The sequence below is a fragment of the Temnothorax americanus genome, unplaced genomic scaffold (assembly GCF_048541705.1).
Source record: "Temnothorax americanus isolate GAGA-0224 unplaced genomic scaffold, ASM4854170v1 Scaffold335, whole genome shotgun sequence".
NCBI lineage: Eukaryota > Metazoa > Arthropoda > Insecta > Hymenoptera > Formicidae > Temnothorax > Temnothorax americanus.
In genome coordinates this window covers 1-19,616 of record NW_027509481.1, presented here as the reverse complement: position 1 = coordinate 19,616, position 19,616 = coordinate 1, and the positions used below count along the sequence as shown (strand labels likewise).

Here is a 19,616-nt window from a genome sequence, read left to right as displayed (position 1 = left end):
TTCGCTGTTTAAAATCTCGTCCAACCTATTTCTTATTTTTTCACGGTTTTGTGTCATTTTTGAATCCGGTTTTCCGCTGATCTCTTTGAAGTCATTTACTGTAATCAGTATCTTTTGTACAGGTTTAGATACAGTACAATTTCCGTACTTCGGCGGTTTCAAAATACTATATATCGAAAGTAATTTATATAGGTGTAGAAAGGTCGGGCAAGTTGGATGGTTATTACAACCCGCCGCTTGACAGATGGTGCCAAAAAATTTCTGAAAGAAAAATGATCCTCAGGGATTAAATAAGGTATTAAGGTATTATTGAACAACTTTATCTCCAAGTTGTCCTGGTTCACTTTCCCAGTTAATAGGTATTTAAAACCGTAGCGCGTTTCCAAATACTGACATAAGTCGATCGTAGATTGCAACGACAAACGAAGACCTCTTGCAGTCTCCGGAGTCAAAAACTCATGCTCGTTAATTTCCCCTTTAATTTTAGCGGTCTCTCAGTCGTTGAGCCATTGTATTGAACTTCGTAGAACTTAATCATGATAACGTTTTAAATTGTATGAAGATAATAAAAACTGAAAATAGTGGCAAAGACCTTAAACAGAAAGTCTATGAATTCAAGCAAGTCTATGAATTCAAACTGTGGACGCTATTTATCAGTTAAATGACACAATTAACGTTTTCACGATCAATGTTTACTTAATAAATACTAAATTCTCGTTTATGGAAACGTAAAATTTTACATCGAATAAAAACAATTATATAATTCTAATTGCCTATCGAGTGCGTAAAAGTCATGACAAAACCGAGGCCAGTATTCATAATCAGATCTTATTTTAAGACCGTCTTAAGTAATATTTTAAGATGCTAATACGGCTCTGTGATTGGTTAATGACATCTTAAGATTGTACTTAAGACGGACCTAAATATAAGAACCGACAATAAATACCGGCCCGAGAACTACATTGGATGGTGTGATAGAACGTTTACCTGGAAATCGTGAGAATTCGAAGTAACCCCTTGGTTCGGAACTTTTCGATTTAGAGCGTCGAACATGTTATTCATTCGCTTACAAAACTCAATAGTCGCTTCACAGCCTTCTAATCCTTGACACTTTTGAGAAACGTAGAACTGAAGCCCATTTGCTACTAAATTGCTGAATATCTGATAAAAAATAATTTAAAAAATTTATACTAATAAATTATTTAAATACATAAATTATTCAAATCGTATTATTTGCACCTGTGTTGCGAGCTTAACATGCATTTTAGCAGTATTATCCAATTCTACGTGTCTCAAAGTCAGCCGAGGACATGCTCGAGCGTTTTCTAATTGATTACTGTCTAATTTGTGTAGAGTTTTAAAATATTCCCACTTGATCGGATCATCCCTTGAGTTTATCTACAATAAAATGTGCATACAAAACGAGACGTATAGTAGTATAAGAATTCTATCAATATAATTTATATTAATATAAATTTATATACATACTCTTAGTATTTTTTTGTTGTATAAACGATTTCTCACATTCTTCACAAGATGAGGAACATCAGACAATATAAACACGCGGCGATCATTATCCGAGGGATGAGTAAACCATGTCTGAGTCTCATTGATTGAGCTTTTTATGCCCAGAATTTTTCCCATCTTCGTATTTGTCGCAGCTCCATCGGAAACAATTCCATGCATTATGGTTCCAGACTCTTCCAACAAAACAATTGCTTTAATAGCTAGTTTTGCTAGTTCGTCGCCTTTTACGGGATTTTTTGATGCAAAAACTGCCACTGGCTGTGTGTAGGTGTCTGCGAGTGGTTGAAACATTAACACAAGTCCGTGAGTCGCTTGATCTTCTATACTTGTCGCTTGGGGTCCATCATCACCAAAATCAACTAATCCCGTATAAATAAGGTTTTTCGAGCGTACAGAAATCGATTTTCGGAGATTGATCTCATCGAGCAATAATACTCCGTGGCGTTGCATCGGTTTTTTGAAAGTAAAACTTTTTTTTAGCAGTTTGAAAAAATTGCTATCAAAGCCACATTTTGTGTTAATCATTGTAAAATAATTTTGAATAGTTCGGGTACACGGTAATGGGATAACGTTGTTTTTTCGTAAAAATTCGTAATATCCATGTGAACGTATGTTCATTAACATACAGAGCATTATCCATTTTTCTGAATATCGGTGACCTCTCTTTTATGTTTTCGCTGAAGTTATTATTTCTTCCAATGTATTTTGCAGTGTTGTTGGTATATTCAAAAAAAGAATTTTTTTCCAACGTTTTGTCCTGAATATTTGCCAGCTCGTTTTGCTTCGAGTTTAACTCATTTTGCAACACAGTGATTCGATATTTTGATCGATTTTTTAATCGACGCGTTTGGCTCAATTTTTTCCTCAAGGCATTTATTTTCTTTTGATCAATTGGATTTGCGAGACGCGCGACTCTCTTCACTTGGTCACGCTTTTTAAGACGTGCCTTTTTTTGAAGCAACGTGCTTTTCAATCTTTTACAATGTTTGCACCTTTTTCTTTTGGTAGTCAATTCACAATCGATATGATGCCAATCATTGTTAGAAGTTCGATACGCGATGTCGCGTTGAATAAAACATTCTTCAACTGGCCCAACTCCTTGACAAACATGCATGTGCTCAAATTTCGATAAAATGATAGGTAGCGACGTTACATCGTTCATATTTTGCAAGATTTTAATTTCTTGAATGTCAACCGATTTTCCATAAATTTTATAATCAATTATGCCATCTACGTCGATTATGACACTTTTGTCTACAATAGGACCATCTTTGTCATTATTGGTCATCAACTGTACGTGTGAAAGTACCAAATACCGTTTTGTTCCTCTATATAATTCGGTGAAACCCCACGAGTTTGGTATTGTGATTGACAAATCTTTGTACGCTATAATATATAGAATACAATATATGTAACGATATTATTCATATTGTCAGACCTTAAGGGCTTTAGCACATAGAAAAACTTAAGCAGTAAGACGTAAGCAGTGCCCGAACCCTAATTTTTATAATCTCTGCAAACGTTCGTATCATCGCCATATTTAAGATTCGTGTAGATAAAAGTATAAAAATTAATCAGATGAACACACATTCTTAAGTAAAGATTAATAAATGGAACTTTATTGATATGGAACTTTATTGATACGGAACTTTATTGACAGAAACGATTACTAAAATGGAACTTTATAGATATAGAAACGATTAATGACGCGCCTACTACTTTCTCCGCCGCTGTTCTATTCCCTGGGCGATCCTCCAATATTTTCCTCTCAAGAGAAGGCCCGTTCCCATATATATATTCGTTCATATTTCATATTTATGTATTATTGATTGTTTGATGAACTTATTTATTTATTTATTTATTTATTTATTTATTTATTTATTTATTTGTTTGTTTGTTTGTTAGTTTGTTTGTTTGTCTGTTAGTTAGTTAGTTAGTTTGTTTATTTATTTATTTAGATTATTGTTACAAATTTATTTAATTTGCTTATTTATTCACTTATTTCTGTCTAGCGTATATTATATATTAATGTCGAGACTCTGTCGCGTTTCTTAAGGGGATGCTAAAGCTAAGGCCGAACTTCCTCGACGTCGGTAATGTCAACTCTGTCAACTAAAAGCAAAGGCCGAACTGATATTGGAGACCTCGCGTGGTGACAACGCGAAACTCCGGTTTCAGTGTTACCAACTAATTTCAGGTTCTATGAAGTGGTGTATGTCCGTACACGTACACACACCACTGAATTGCTCACACGGACGCACGGTGGAGAGACATATGCTATAGACGCGGCAACGCCGCGCGGCGTTGGCGCGTCTTGGATTCTTTAGCAATACGGCCTGAACCTGAAAATGCTTTCTGGCCGTCCGCGTAGCAGAAGGCAGTAACGTATCAAGGCTGATAAGCACCCGCTTTTTATAAATTACATATATTCTTATGCACACATGCGTATATATATATATAATATCTATCTAATTATTATGTGTATGTTTATAATTGTCTGATGACAAATAATAACAGTAGCACAATTGAGAATGTGAATTAGTATACATAGTATATATTGACGCGGGTACTTATTAGACTTGGCAATTTACTGCATCTCTTGCACCTCAAATAATTTTTTTCTTGTAATGTAAATGAATGATGTAAAACTATTTCAAAGGATCTATCGATTCATTCTTGATGGAATAAAACAATAACTTCTATAACAAATGCAATAAATATTAAATTTATATAGTATTGATTTATATAACTAATTTTATTCTGTCTTTATATAGAAAAATATACACTCAGTCTTAGAATCAGAGTAGAGGGTAACGCAGCTGATGAACAGTATAGATAACAAACTGAATAAAAATCTGAATTATTATAACATAATGATATTAATAATTAAGATTTTTATTCAGTTTGTTAATTATCTATATATAACTGCATAACGTGTGCAGTTTACGCCGAAGCGGCTGTTTTAACGCGAGCGATATGTTTCGTCGACGGATGATTAGCTATAAATTATGATTGTATACAGAATACTGGATATTTGCGTAAAGTATCGTTACCTCGCGAATAAAGTCGAAGGACCGTCGGAAAGAGGAAACTCGCGGTGCTTTCATTTCCCTTCCGAGTGCGCTTTTCAATCTTTTATCCGTTTTCGCCCTCGTCTTCGTTTCCATTGTTAGTATGTGACAGCCGTTACTGCACTCCATGAAGAGTATCATTGCTTTGTCGAATAATACATAAGCAAAAGAGATGTTTTTCCTTGTGCTTAGAAATCCAAACAGATTTGATTTCGAGAATCATAAAGAAATTGTATTGTGTTACTTTCTTTCCATCGCGGCGAGTACCTAATCGTTTTTATACATTTATAGTTTACAAGTATACAGAGTACTTGAAAAGAAAGAAAAAAGGTGATTGTCGCGTTTTTTTTTTCACAGAAACGGGCAAACGTGTAACTGTGTTCACGTTGCCCGACTAAATCAAACTCGGATGCTACTAAGTATTTAGTTTTTATCCATCGGGACTTTAGGGTGCCGCGAATGCTGATATCAAGAATAATTATGATTTATCTTAGTGGAGTACGTACATCTTTTCGGCTTAGAAACGAAGACGATGACGATCAAACAAACGCTTCCGTTCTTGTCCCAAAATTGTTTTCGTTTTCTCTTGTAGCGAACGTTTCGAGGAATTTGCTTACGACGGTTCGTTAGCATATGTCTCGCGGTAATTAACGATTATACGGAGCCGTCATATTTTCCACAACGCGTCGAGAAAAAATTGAATGGTTTCTATATGTATTCAGAGAATGTTGATTCATCATATTATTCTTTCAAACTTGCTTCCTCTTTTTAAAAATTTACACCAAGAGAAACTTTTGTTACATATTACTTTATTTTGATTTTTTTTAACATCTTTAATTTTTAAAAAGGAAACGAAAACCGTAGAAGAAAATTATTAAACTTATCTTTATCGTGTTGGAAATTCATTCAATTTTATCGCTACGTGTCTCAACTTCTCTTGTTAAAAACAAAAACTAATTTATAGCTTTATGATTTTACATATAATTGTTAAATTTCAGTTTTGTCAGATGCGATTTGTGCGAGCTTATTTCGTGGAGCAAATATTTTGTTGCGTTTTTGAGAAAGTGTTCATCCGATCATTAGCGAAGCGACGCGATCCATTTATATTCGATCACGAGGGACTATGCGCAAATTTTCGCATTATTTGCGGATTTTATAACTTTATTGACAAATATAAGATCTAAGATCTTTCGCATAACTGATTTACGATTAAACTTGCGCTTTATTGAGGCTCAGATGTACACCCGTCTGTATCACGTCAATAAAAATCTGGCTGCAAAACGTGTATGAATTCATTCGTTTAGCAAAGGATGCGCGTTGACCTTAGAAGTGCACGTTGGAATTTCATCCGGAGGGAAAAAACTTTGTCGCATTTTTTTAATCTTTCTGATTCTCAAAATACATTCTTCGTGTATATTTTTTTGTGCAATGCTCATAATATTATTTGATTTTTGTAGATTAATTTTTTTTTCATGAAATATATTTTGGCAACTATGCCGTCTATAGAAAGAAATCTGTCGGACTTGTGCTAACTCGGACCACGTGCGTTTCTGACGTTTAAATATTAGTGAAATTCGGTTAGAGAGAGTGATTGAATTCTCTTAGAAAACAAAAAAATGACCTGTCTCGTTTTTTGATAGAAACTCGATAGAGATGCTAAATATTAATTTATTAGGTGCGTTCGGGAAGACGCTATTAGTGCTATTTGCTTATTTTATCCTTGTTTTACACCTGATGAAGCGATAAAGATAGAATGATGCAATAGCGCTAATAGCGCGCTTCCCGAACACAGCCATTGTGTTATAAATTCGACGTTCGCTTTTCGCGTAAGACTAGCTGGCATCGGCTTCCTATTTCGCTAAACGGGCCTTTTTCAGTAGGATACGTTTCTTTCATTATAATATAGAGAGGAGAAGAAGCTATAGGGATAGATACACATATATTTTGTACGACAATATCGGGGGTCTATCGTTTGTATAATACGATTATTTTTTCTCTGGGCCCGGAGCCTCGTCTACGATGACGATATCGCGGACACGGGATGTCTCCAGGATCGTGCTCCGATTACTTTGTACTAAGAATAATTTTGCATAAATTTCTTTTGTGCCTTTTATATCACATGTATTTTTCAAGCAAAGTTCATTTGTAGAATTTACGCGATGGAAGATATATATAGGGCGTACCGCGCCAAATCGGACACCATTTGGGTTTTGCATCTCCGATTTTTTTAAAAATTTTTTATGTTATAGTATTAGTTAAAAAAGACCTCCATGATTTTTTTCAAATTTTTTGTCGAACCGTTTTCAAAATATCGATTTTTGAAAAATAACGTTACTTTTTTTTAAACGCCCATAATTTTACGAAAAATGGGCCAAAAAAATGGGACGTTTTTTTCAAATTTTTTTTTAAACACACTTGATAAAAAATATCAAAAAAATTTTTCAAACTGTGTTTCTATAAGATTTTCAAAGGACCCCGCACAAAAACCTATGGAAATAGGTTCTCAGCGAATTTGTCTGAAACTTTGGGAAAATGTTGTTCATGTCATATTGATCAAAAGTTCTCAAGGCAACAACTCTCTTTAAAGCAGAATTTTTGCTCCAAGAGACCTCAAAGATGGATATTTTATCACGCGATCACAGATGATTTCACCCATTCAGCTTTCAGAATAATGATTGTGTGTGTTTGTGTGTGTATTGCATAACCCATAAAACCTAATAACCAAATGTATTGATGAATAACAGTAATAACAGTATGAACCGTCGGGATTAGCGTTATCCAATGTGCACCGCAAGAAAGTTGCGCGATCGGATTTTGCACATTATTATAGCCCTGAAAAGGACCGATTTTGTTCTCAGGTTTCATGGGTTATGCAATACACACACACAATCATTATTCTAAAAGCTGAATGGGTAAAATCATATGTGATCGCGTGATAAAATATCCATCTTTGAGGTCTCCTGGAGCAAAAATTCTGTTTTAAAGAAAGTTGTTGCCATGAGAACTTTTGATCAAGATGACATGAACAACATTTTCCCAAAGTTTCAGACAAATTCGCCGAGAACCCATTTCCATAGGTTTTTGTGCGGGGTTCTTTTTGACAAAAATTTTTGATTTACAAAAAACACGTATTGATCGATTTTCTCCAAAATTTTTTGTAAAAAACTCATCGATTGATTTCACAACTTTTAAGCCTAAATTTATAATGAGATAATAACGGGATCTATTTCTTTTTTCAATTTTTTAATTTCCATCTTTTATTTATCCGTGCTGAAAAATATCTGAAAAGAAAAAATAATTTACACAGGAACTACTATTAATAATTTTCTAAGACATAGTGATTACTTACTAAATAGTTTACAAATTGATTTCAGAAAAAAATACAGTGAAATTAAAGCGTTTATTATTTATGCTTGATAAATTTTTTTTTTATTAAGTAGCGTTTATTTTTTTACACGTTTAAATATTTTAAAAATTCGAGATTCAACAGATGATGAAAATTGTTTAAATCTCAAAGTGCCTTCTTCGTCTGGAATTACACAATGATATTTCTGCGTTTCTGTTATTGTCTTAGCTCTAATATATCGCTTGTCTAATGATTCTTTGCTCTGAATATAATCTTCGTTAGAGAAAAATTGCGCATAGATATTTGGCAAATTTTCCGACGGAGCACCTCAACAATTTAAAAATTATAAAAATTTTGTAAATCTTAATTTTTATGAAGAAGACTTTGGCTGAACGGCATTATTTTGCAACAGCTCATGGCAAAGGTCCTTGTGATGGAGTAGAAGGAACTGTTAAGAGAATAGCGGCACGAGCAAGTCTTCAACTTCCATATATCGAACAAATCTCAACTTTTCAAGAACTATATAACTGGGCGATAAAATTAAATTTTTTGCCAAATATCTATGCGCAATTCTTCTCTAACAAATATTATATTCAGAGCAAAGAATCATTAGACAAGCGATATATTAGAGCTAAGACAATAACAGGAACGCAGAAATATCATTGTGTAATTCCAGACGGAGAAGGCACTTTGAGATTTAAACAATTTTCATAATCTGTTGAATCTCGAATTTTTAAAATATTTAAACGTGTAAAAATAAACGCTACTTAATAAAAAAAATTTATCAAGCATAAATAATAAACGCTTTAATTTCACTGTATTTTTTTCTGAAATCAATTTGTAAACTATTTAGTAAGTAATCACTATGTCTTAGATAATTATTAATAGTAGTTCCTGTGTAAATTATTTTTTCTTTTCAGATATTTTTCAGCACGGATAAATAAAAGATGGAAATTAAAAAAATCGAAAAAAAAAATAGATCCCGTTATTATCTCATTATAAATTTAGGCTTAAAAGTTGTGAAATCGATGATAGTTTTTTACAAAAAATTTTGGAGAAAATCGATCAGTACGTGTTTTTTGTAAATCAAAAATTTGTGTCAAAAATTTCAAAATCTTATAAAAATACGGTTAAAAAAAATTAAAAAAAAATTTTTTGAAAAAAAAAACGTTCCATTTGGCCCATGTTTCGTAAATTTATGGGCGTTTAAAAAAAAATGACGTAATTTTTCAAAAATCGATATTTTGAAAACGGTTCGACAAAAAAATTTGAAAAAAATCATGGAGGCCTCTTTCAACCAATACTATAACATAAAAAATTTTCAAAAAAATCGAAGATGCAAAACCCAAATGGTGTCCGATTTGGCGTGGAACGCCCCATATAAACACATGGTGTGTGTGAGTCTGTTACTACGTTTACGCGAGCGTTACTTCTACTGTAGTAATTTACGATAATTCCTTCGCGTAAACGGGATTTTGTAGTAACTTACGATAATTTACTCCGCGTAAACGAGTGATATATCGTAAGTTACTACAGAAGTAACGCTCGCGTTAACGTAGTGTGTGTGTGTGTGTGTGTGTGTTGTGTGTGTGTGTGTGTATATACATCTTCCATCGCATAAATTCTGCAAATGCACTTTACTTGAAAAATACATATGATATAAAGGCACAAATAAAAATTTATGCAGAATTATTCTTATTGTTAGTACAAAGTAATAGGAGCATGATCCTGGAGAAGTCCCATGTCCGTGACATCGTCATCGTGGACGGGGCCTGGGGCCCACAAAAAAAATAAAAATAATATATTTATGTGCGTATGCGTATCGTGCTCGTGCGATTGCGTGTGCGTGTGTATGAATATGTATGTTCAATTGCATTACGGTTTTATATGTAATATTATTTACTTTCGAGAGACAGTAACAATAAAAAAAATAACATGTAGGAACTATAGTATAATGCGGCATAGCAACTCGATCGTCCTTCGGTCGCGTAAATATTTTCGTGCCCGCTTCGCGACAAGAACGTTAGTTTTATGTTCGACGTTATTTTGTTAAAAAAGCAGCGCGTCCCGGCAACGGGAAAACAGGCTCAGTCCTGCAACGACCGCCGAAAGAGCCAGTCTCTCTCGTTTTCACGATTCTGTATTCAGTAATAAATCCTGACTAATATAATACATTTTAGTGGCTTCCTCCCCTTACAAACATATATTTCATTTATATATGTATTTTCGTTTACATTTCTCAACATTTTATCAACAAAATAATAAACAGAGTTTTTTGTCCTAAATAACATTACCGTTTTTCTTTCTTCAAATATACCCTAGAATTCCAAAAAATCCTGATTTTACCATACTAAGTGTATACGCTACCCAGTGTACTAAGAGAGAGAGGGACAGCAATGAGAGAGGGAAAGAGGGAGAGGGTGGGAGGGAGGGAGGGAGGGAGGGAGAGAGAGAGAGAGAGAGAGAGAGAGAGAGAGAGAGAGAGAGAGAGAGAGAGAGAGAGAGAGAGAGAGAGAGGAATAAATGGGTGCATGCAAATTACATACATAGAGAAAGGAATAATAATACGAGAAATATCTGTCCTTGTCTAACGAGGCATCTGTACGACATATCTGTCAAAGCTCGTTCTTTGAAACGGCTTCATAGATCGCAAAATCCTTTTACAGGAGTAAAGTTTAGGTACTAATGAAGGGTGGGATTGTAAAATAATTAGTAATAATTGAAAAAAAATGTAAAAATGCCTAACGCGATATCTGTACCACATATCTTTCAAAGCTCGTTCTTTGAAACGGCTTCATAGATCGCAAAATCCTTTTACAGGAGTAAAGTTTAGGTACTAATGAAGGGTGGGATTGTAAAATAATTAGTAATAATTAAAAAAAATGTAAAAATGCTTAACGAGATATCTGTATCATATATCTGTCCTGGTTCGATTGCTGTGTAGAAACCAGACAATGTAGCCAACCCCGAAACTGCCCACAGCTGCGTGCGCCATCTCGCCATCTCTCGCAAGATCCGTGAACTACTGCTGTGACATAATTGCTGCTCTGCGTGAATATTTTTGTGAAAAATATACACGATCGTTTCAAAGCTCTCATTTTTATTCCAGGCTTTCAATCTCAATTTCAAAGGTACGTTATTGTTTGTGCACGTCTTCTGAAGGGTGGGAGGGTTTAATTTCGTACATATTACGTATACAACTGTTTATATCAGAAAATAAGGTTTTGAGGTGACAGCATTTTAAAATTTTTTTCAATTATTACTAATTATTTGACAATCCCACCCTTCATTAGTACTTCTACTTTACTCCTGTAAAAGGATTTTGCGATCTGTAAAGCCGTTTCAAAATGAGAGCTTTGAAATGAATTGTCGGTAATTTGGACGGGTTTAGCATCCCCTTAACGTTTGTTTTTATATACATTTTTATTTTATTCATTTTTATATAGTTAGAATAGATATAATAACAGCAACACTTACACGCCATGCTGATAGTTTTTATGAGCCTTAGGTCAACTGAGTCCGATGTTCTCTCAGTGAAATTAGTTATTTCTTTAGGAACAAAATTGTCGCTCGTACCTATACATCTATCAAAAGACTGAGGACTTTGCTGACAATCAATTACACTCCTCGAATTCTCTGCATTGGTATTCGCGCTTTCAAAGGGCGAAAACTCGTCAATCTCATCGGCTGTAATAGAGTGTATAATATAATACAAAAATAGCATCATGAAGTGGCTGCATATAGTAGAAATTAATTGCTGAATTGCTATTTGAATTCATGGAATACAATAAAGCATGATAATATTTACTTTTCATATCAATAGACTCTGGAATAGGCAATGTGATATCGATGGATTTTGATAGTGTACAATGCACGTCTGAGTTAAACAATTCATTATTCGCATCATCAACGCATAATTTTTTCTCCTGCAAATTCTCATCTTTGGAAACCGTTGCAGTCGAGGAAGACTCATAGAAAATTGTAGGCACAACAGATTTAGATAATCGAGTTCGCTGGTACTTAGTCTGAACGAATTAAATAAAATCAACTACAAATTGGTATCTGATTTTTCAAGTAATAATTACTATATTAGCAATCTTGCAAAACTAACCTGGATATATTATTAAAGTTCCTTTTAACAGAATATTTTTTTTTATATCTGAGCTTACCTCGGCTAAGACGTTTCCTTGTACATCGCGCATTACAAAATTTCTTATTATACATTCTTTATCGAAATGTTTTTCACATACAAACTGATTAGATTTCAGATCCTTTATACCCGGAATTGCGGATATCCATTTCTTTCGCATTTCATCACATTTTGGCACTTTAAAAACTGAACAATTTACGCGTACACTTTTGCACCCAGTCTTGCAATTCGGCACGACACAATATTTTGTTAATTTCATTATCAATTCTTTTCTATAACTTTATGCGTTCGTTACATTTAATATGTCAGAAAATTATTTGCGTTATTTAAAAAATCTCTAATCTCCAGCGCTCCAAGTGGAGATAGTGTCAACTACATAAAATGACTTCACTAAGCGGGTCACCCCCACCACTAGAGTTTTCAGACCTGTATTCACGACCGTGATATCCCCTCTAACCACGGTCGTATACAAGGGGTGGGAAACTCCCGTGGTGGGAGTATGCCTCTTATAGCGTTTTTCATTGGCAGAACTGGTGCGCACTCAGTGCACATTAAGGCCGTTGTACACTGATTTAATCTCTAATATTTAAAGTAAAATGCAAATATTTTGACTGATAAAATACCTAGTACATATTTTACCAAATAGTGCAATAAAGAATATTGAGGATTTCATGATTTAACCCGTTTATTAAACATACACATTACGTTGATTCGTGTACAACGGCTTTAATGTGCACTGAGTGCGCACCAGTTCTGCCAAAGAAAAACGCTATTAATGTAACGACCTGTGCTTCACAGATCGTCTGCTAGCCGCGGAGCGCTGCGATCGTATGGTAAATGTGAAAACAATAGGTATATATATATATATATATATATATATATATAGCTTCAAATTACTTGCTTATAAAGTTTTGTTTCTTACAAAGTTTTAAATGACAAGAAGACGTTTTATTATTTACACAAATTGTATAAATAATGTAAACATTACGGAAATTATTTGTATAATTTAAATTTTATTTAATAACACCAAGCATTAATAACACTAAAAGCATTAATTATTCTTGAAGGATTGAAAGTTTTGTAATGGTTGAAAAAAATGTAATTATACTTAAAACATTATGCATGCAATATATGTGAAACAATTATGTAGATAAATTCTTAGTATTTTTTGAAGGATTTGAAATAACAATATATCTGTATGAAATATTACAAATATATTTATATATGTATATATAATTTACATTTATATAGATATACACATTATTGTTGCAAATGAACGTGTTAATAAAAAACTATTGACAGCGAAGTAACTATTGGATAACTATATTAGATTTGAATAGTACGTATACTCTTCAAATTTTGAAAGTCTAATAGTTAATTCGCTGTCAAGTTTTTTTTCATAATATATTAATAAAGAATATTAAATATTAAACGTTGTTAAGTTTCGACATTTTTCTTTGAATAATACATTTTTTTTTTACTTTTTGATTTTCTTGGTAAGTGAATTGGCGCATTCTTAGTCGAATATAATAAAAAATTGCATAAGACAAGATGTCTGAACCGTGATCTTTACAAGGAAATGTGTGAATTCATAATTATCTAATACTTTATCTACCGTTAAATTAAAGACATTTGAATTAGTCGCGTGTTTAGAGAAACATTCTTCAACATATTTGATTAAATTAAAAAAATGTAAATTTGCATGAATTAAGCCTCCTCTTGTTTTCATGTTAACCAATTGCGAAACTGATGTATATATGTCGGACCTTGTTAAACCTTCTTGACAAAATTTACAAGTTCTGTAAATTTCATTTTTTTAATATTTGCTTACATAAATAGCCTGTAAAAGCAGTATATAATCATGTAATTTACAAATATTTATTTAAAATTCGAAGCTATGATTTCTACTAAAAGTAAACTTACATTTCAATGGTTGTTAAAAGAAAAATTTTTCATATAAAAAAATATATAAGTATATATGTATAATTGTAAATAAAATATGTCTATACATGTTTTCTTTCTCTCATATAATTTATAATCGCATATACAAGCAAAACAATAAAAAGATAAATCTAAAAATAATTAAAAAGATCATTTTCGCATTGTATTTAAAAAAAAAGAAGTTTGAGGAACGAGAAAAATTTGCCTATATATAGGCCTGTATAATCATATATAAATGTAACTGTTGTTATATACATATAGGAAAATTTTCCTTATTTCCTCAAACTTAACTATTTATAAAAAATAAAATGCAAAAATAATTTTTTTAATTATTTTAGATTCTTTTTTTTATTTTTTCTGTATATACAAACAGAGATTGTACAAGAGAAAGAAAACATGTATGGGCCTATTTTATTTATAATTATATATATATATATATTTATGTATGTTTTTGTATGAAAATTTTTTTTACCGAGAAGTTGTATGTAATGCTACATCTCAATATACAAATGAACGTATAGGTGGAATAACATTACACTTAACTCGTTATTGTACACATACTTTCAAATTTAATCTTCTCGATATCAATAAACACTTTATAAATTTAATACTGATTATACAATGTTACTTACGTTAATGTAGCCACAGACAGAAACGATGTTCACTAATTCACTTCGTCGAAACTTTCAACTCGAAAGCCGAGAGCTGCCGAGAGCCGATTCCTACTCACTGTCATTGTCACAGTGTCAACTGTGTTTTACCATACGATCGCAGCCCTCCGCGGCTAGCGGACGATCTGTGAAGCACAGGTCGTTACATCAAGAGGCATACCCCCACCACGGGAGTTTCGCGACCTGTGTATACGACCGTGATAGGAACTGACTGACAGCGTGCTAAACGAACGCACTGTCTACACTGCACTGCACTGCGATACTAACGCCGCTAGCCGCCAGTGTCGAAAAAATGAAAGTGACGTTTCTCTGATAATCATAATAATATTGAGATGAGAGACGGTCGACGTAGAAGTATTCGTATTCGTTTCTTAAAAATAAATTTTCACATTTGGACTTTGCGTCGCAATATCTCCGCTCGTAGGGCACGTAGCGGAATATTATGAGAGAAACCCCTCCCCCCTAATTGGACCCCAAGCTATCGATCAAGCCTACTTAGAACTTGATCCGTTCACTCGTTATCGAGATCTCAACATCTCGAGTACTCGCAACCCGTCGCGTCGCGTAAAAGAGTCACGGTCGGTCTCGCTCCGCATGTACTTGGCGCGAGACACTACCGTGTCTCTTGATTAATAATAATTATTAAAATTATCAATTTTATTATATATATAAATATAAATATACGGAGGATATATATGAACATAGGAGGTATAAAAGCCATAGTGGTGTAAGTTAAATTTTTTTAAACATTGACTCGTGTGCATAGATGCAATTTATATATTGTATAGATTGCATCTGTGCACACGAGTCAATATTTACAATTTTTACAAAATTTGACTTACACCACTATGGCTTTTATACCTTTATTGTATATATACATATATACACATATTTTACTTTTATGATTGTAATAGTAATCATTAGAACACAAGTATAGATAACAATTTTTAATAGAAACAATCACTAATTGCATTTAATTTTTTTCAGAAAGTTAAAAAATATGTGATATTTGCAATTCATGGCAAACTGATGCGTACTGTGCCTGTTATTTTACATTCTCAATTACTGGAATGTTTACAGATGATTTTAAAACATCGAGATAATGCCAAAGTACCATCAAAAAATCCATTTTTATTTGGAATTCCAAATGACAATAAAAAGCGCTTTAAATATTTACGCGCATGTGTTTTATTACGTAAATTTTCTAAAGATTGTGGCGCAAAACTACCATCTTCTTTAAGAGGTACACAGCTGCGTAAACATATTGCCACATGTTGCATCCCCGTTGAAAAGATTCAGATGGAAATCCAGATGGTAATCTACATGGATAACTAGATAAATATATATGTGGATTCCTATGGATTTCGGATGGTTTTGTATGGATTTCCTATGGTTATTCAAATGGAAAACCGTATTGAAAAGGTACAGATGGAGATTCATATGGTTATATATATGGCTAACCATATAGATTTCTACCTGTATCCCAGGTCGGATTTGTATGGTTTTCCACATGATTATCCACATGTATAACCAGCTGCATTTTTTGGATGGCAGTTTATATGGTTTTTTACATGGTTTCCATATAATTTCTCATATAATTTTCCACATGGTTTTCTATATCGTTTTTTGACACAACAATTCACTATTATCAACGTTTTTTTTTTTAAATAAAATCCAGGTTATTACATAAATATTGTCAAAATCCATATGGATTGTTACAAAAAGTAAATAATTATCCACAATTTTTTTACAAAATCCAGATAGATCTCCTTATAGATTTTGACAAAATTGTGATTGATATCCTGGTGGATTTTATAAAAGTTTTATATAAAACTTTAGGTGGGTTTTGATAAAAACTAGCTATATATGAACTTTTTAATCTATTTATATAATATTTATTTAATATTACCTATATATATATATATATATATATATATATATATTTATATAATATAAAATTATCAGAAAAGACGTACATTCTTAAAGTTTTATGCTGGATTTATAGAAGCGTAAAGTGTTAATTTGTGCCGAAAATGTAAAGTTTCGACCAAACACGTCATTCGATTCCGCTGTGCATAACCACGCATTGGTCGAAATTGTACGCTTTCGCCATAAATTAATGGTTTACGGCCTCTATAAATCTGGCTTCATAGAACATACGTTTTTCTTTCAGATTTGTGTTTTATTGGATAATAAAGTAAAATAATAAAAACTTGTAAAATATTGATAAGTACGTTTGTTTATTTGAAGAACTTCAAAAACATAAATACCATAAATATAAATTTTTGTCAATAAATTTTTTTATAAAAAAAAGTATATTAAATTACAGTATCCAGAGCACGGAAGGTTTAATATATATATATATATATATATATATATATTATATATACACTATATATATATATATATACACTAATATATATGTGTGTATTAAATATATTAATTTTTCTCATTCTGGATTTGCTAACGCTTCCTTTTTTTTTTTAATTTTTTTTCTTGCGATACCTTTTACTTGGTTTATAACCTCCGTTAAAGCAGGATTTTTTTCTCTCTTAACCCATTCATCCAGTTCAATTTTGCGGATGTTCTTATTCCTCTTTTTTTTAATGTAATACCGCATGCATACTAAAATAAACATATTTTATTACATTTTTATAAGTACAGTATTAAGGTGGCTTCAGAGACTTTTAAATACAAGATATTTAAATGAATTAAAGAACGTTCGTATTATTGATAGAAAAAATTTTAAGGAAGGTCAACGACCAAAATTTTGAGAAAATAAATTATAAATTTCAATTATTTTCTATAGATTGTTATAAGACACTCAATTATTTTACAATAATTAAATTACATTTTAATGCATACAAAATATAAAACTGAAAAAGTTGGAAGTGTAAATTATAAGTTACAAGAAATGTAATAGAACATTGAAAATAAAGTTAAGGAGCAAGTGAAAAAATTATATGCGTGATATAATATGCGGGAGAATATCCAGTACTTGCATAATAATTATTATTATACATAAAAATATTTTTATTTAAATTTAACATTAACTATTGTTACACTACTAGAAGCACCAGACGTTGAAGTCACCTTAAGAATTACTATTATTATACAAAATTTTACATTCTTACCATCTATAACTTTATCTTTTGCAGGGCTAATCGATGTACATAAATTGCGTCCATTAGGAGTCTTACAATTCTTATCGGTACTAACACACCGCCTTAATAACTCAGTGTTGTTATACAAGTTTCGTAGTATATTTTTGGCGAACAACCTTTCCGTTTTTGATCGAAGACATTCTGTCCAGTCGTGTACAGTACAAGAAATGCCTTCAGCTAAATAAATCATTTCTATCTGTAAATTAAATACACATATTGTCAACATATCGTATTAACATATTATTAATGTTGCTTTTGCAAAAAGGTTTTCACAAAAAATTTTCAAAAAGTATGTAAATATTTAAGGAAATTATCGATTAGGCAAACACAGTTTCTTGATTTTTATAGAACTTGTAACATTTTTTACTTTGATGTCTTTCAGAATACATTCATCCTTAAAACCCTACTTTAGTAAGTGTGTGTATGTAAGTGTACACACTCTCGAAATCCGAACAAATGAAATGTCACTGATTCAAATCATGCCAGAATTAAGCCTCAGTAAGCTTTTCAAGTAGAAATATTAATCATTCATATTTAGAGAATATGTAAAAAAAAAAACAATTTAGAAAATACATCATTCATATACAAACACTCACTGAAGTAGAGTTTAAAAAATGAATGGGAATGATATTCAGAGTCAAAGTAATTTAAGTTCTAAGAATATTTACCTCTTCCCCATCTTCATCTACTTTTATCCATTTGTCGCCAAATAACATTTTCTCTTCCTTCTTTCCATCGTTTGTTCTATTTTTCTTCTCTTTTTTTCTTTTTCTGTTTCTTTTTCCGAATCTGTAGCATCATCTTCCGATTTGCTTCCAAATTGCTTTTTTTCCGTTCTCGCCTTTTTGTTACTCTTTTTTTCTGTTTTCTCGATTTTTCCGTCTTTTTCATCTTCTGATTCTGTATTTTTCCGTTTCCTATTGTCTTTCTTTTCCTTTATCTGTGCATTATTTTATACAATAATTGAAATAAGAGAGGTTATTAAAATAAATAAAAAAGGTCAATTATAATTATGTGAACACTATAGTAGGTAGTTGTAAGTAGTAAAAATACGTACCATTTTAAGTAGCTAAGGAATATATACTTCTACCCTCAGAGCGAATTGCGGGGGTCGGGGGGGGAACGTTCCCCGCGGGGGGAACGCCATAAGAGATGGGCGAGGGGGGTCCGGGAGGAGCAGGTGGTGGGGGTAAGAGTGGGGGAAAAAAGGAGTGGGGACGGACGAGGAGTGGGGGAAGAATTCCACTTCTGGCCTCAGGTACTCTGGAAGGGAGCGGGGAAGGGGGGTACCGCGAAACCGACGGTGCGCGAGGAGGGAGCGTCGTCGATCGCGGCGAGGCGCGTACTGTCGCCCGGATCGGACGTGGTTTCCGGCCGCCCGTTTTTTTAAACGGCGAAAATCGCGAGTCGTCTTCCCGCGAGAGGGAGCGTCGATCGCGCGCTTCCTCGCTCCGACGGGTCGGACGCGGTTTTCCGACGTATCGAGAGAGAGATCGAGAGAGAGAGACGATACCGCTCTCTTCGTTCACCCCGAACCGTTACGTTTCGCTAATAATATTTTTTTATCGCGCGTTCGAACTCGTTCAAGGTCACTTTCGACGTCGCGTCCTCCCGCGAGGGGGAGCGTCGATCGCGCGCTTCTTCGCTCCGACGGGCCGGACGCGGTTTTCCGACGTATCGAGAGAGATCGAGAGAGAGAGACGATACCGCTCTCCTCGTCCACCCCGAACCGTACGTTTCGCGAAT

At 33.2% G+C, this 19,616-nt stretch overlaps 1 protein-coding gene and 2 pseudogenes across 1 annotated transcript; all 3 read right to left on the bottom strand.

The window, feature by feature from the left end:
- Positions 1 to 40: 40 nt before the first annotated feature.
- On the bottom strand, positions 41 to 1,263 carry LOC143901446 (uncharacterized; annotated as a pseudogene).
- Positions 1,264 to 1,283: 20 nt separating this feature from the next.
- On the bottom strand, positions 1,284 to 2,929 carry LOC143901449 (uncharacterized; annotated as a pseudogene).
- Positions 2,930 to 15,793: 12,864 nt separating this feature from the next.
- LOC143901447 (uncharacterized) lies at positions 15,794 to 18,743 on the bottom strand. Its single transcript, XM_077413770.1, has 4 exons — positions 18,539 to 18,743; positions 17,841 to 18,066; positions 17,212 to 17,331; positions 15,794 to 16,025 (listed from the first exon to the last, which is right to left on the bottom strand). Exons 1-4 carry the CDS (start codon positions 18,584 to 18,586, stop codon positions 15,943 to 15,945), a joined length of 477 nt encoding a protein of 158 aa, XP_077269896.1. The 5' UTR covers positions 18,587 to 18,743; the 3' UTR covers positions 15,794 to 15,942.
- Between the last annotated feature and the right edge of the window lie 873 nt (positions 18,744 to 19,616).

Excerpts from the sequence above, each read along its gene's own strand:
- LOC143901447 (XM_077413770.1), bottom strand. The coding sequence starts at position 18,586 with ATGTTATTTGGCGACAAATGGATAAAAGTAGATGAAGATGGGGAAGAG. Across the intron at positions 17,332-17,840 it reads AAAAGATAAAGTTATAGATG|TATGCATGCGGTATTACATT; the intron begins GTAAGAATGTAA and ends TGTTTATTTTAG. Across the intron at positions 16,026-17,211 it reads GGTTATAAACCAAGTAAAAG|ATTACCATCTGGATTTCCAT; the intron begins GTATCGCAAGAA and ends TTATCCATGTAG.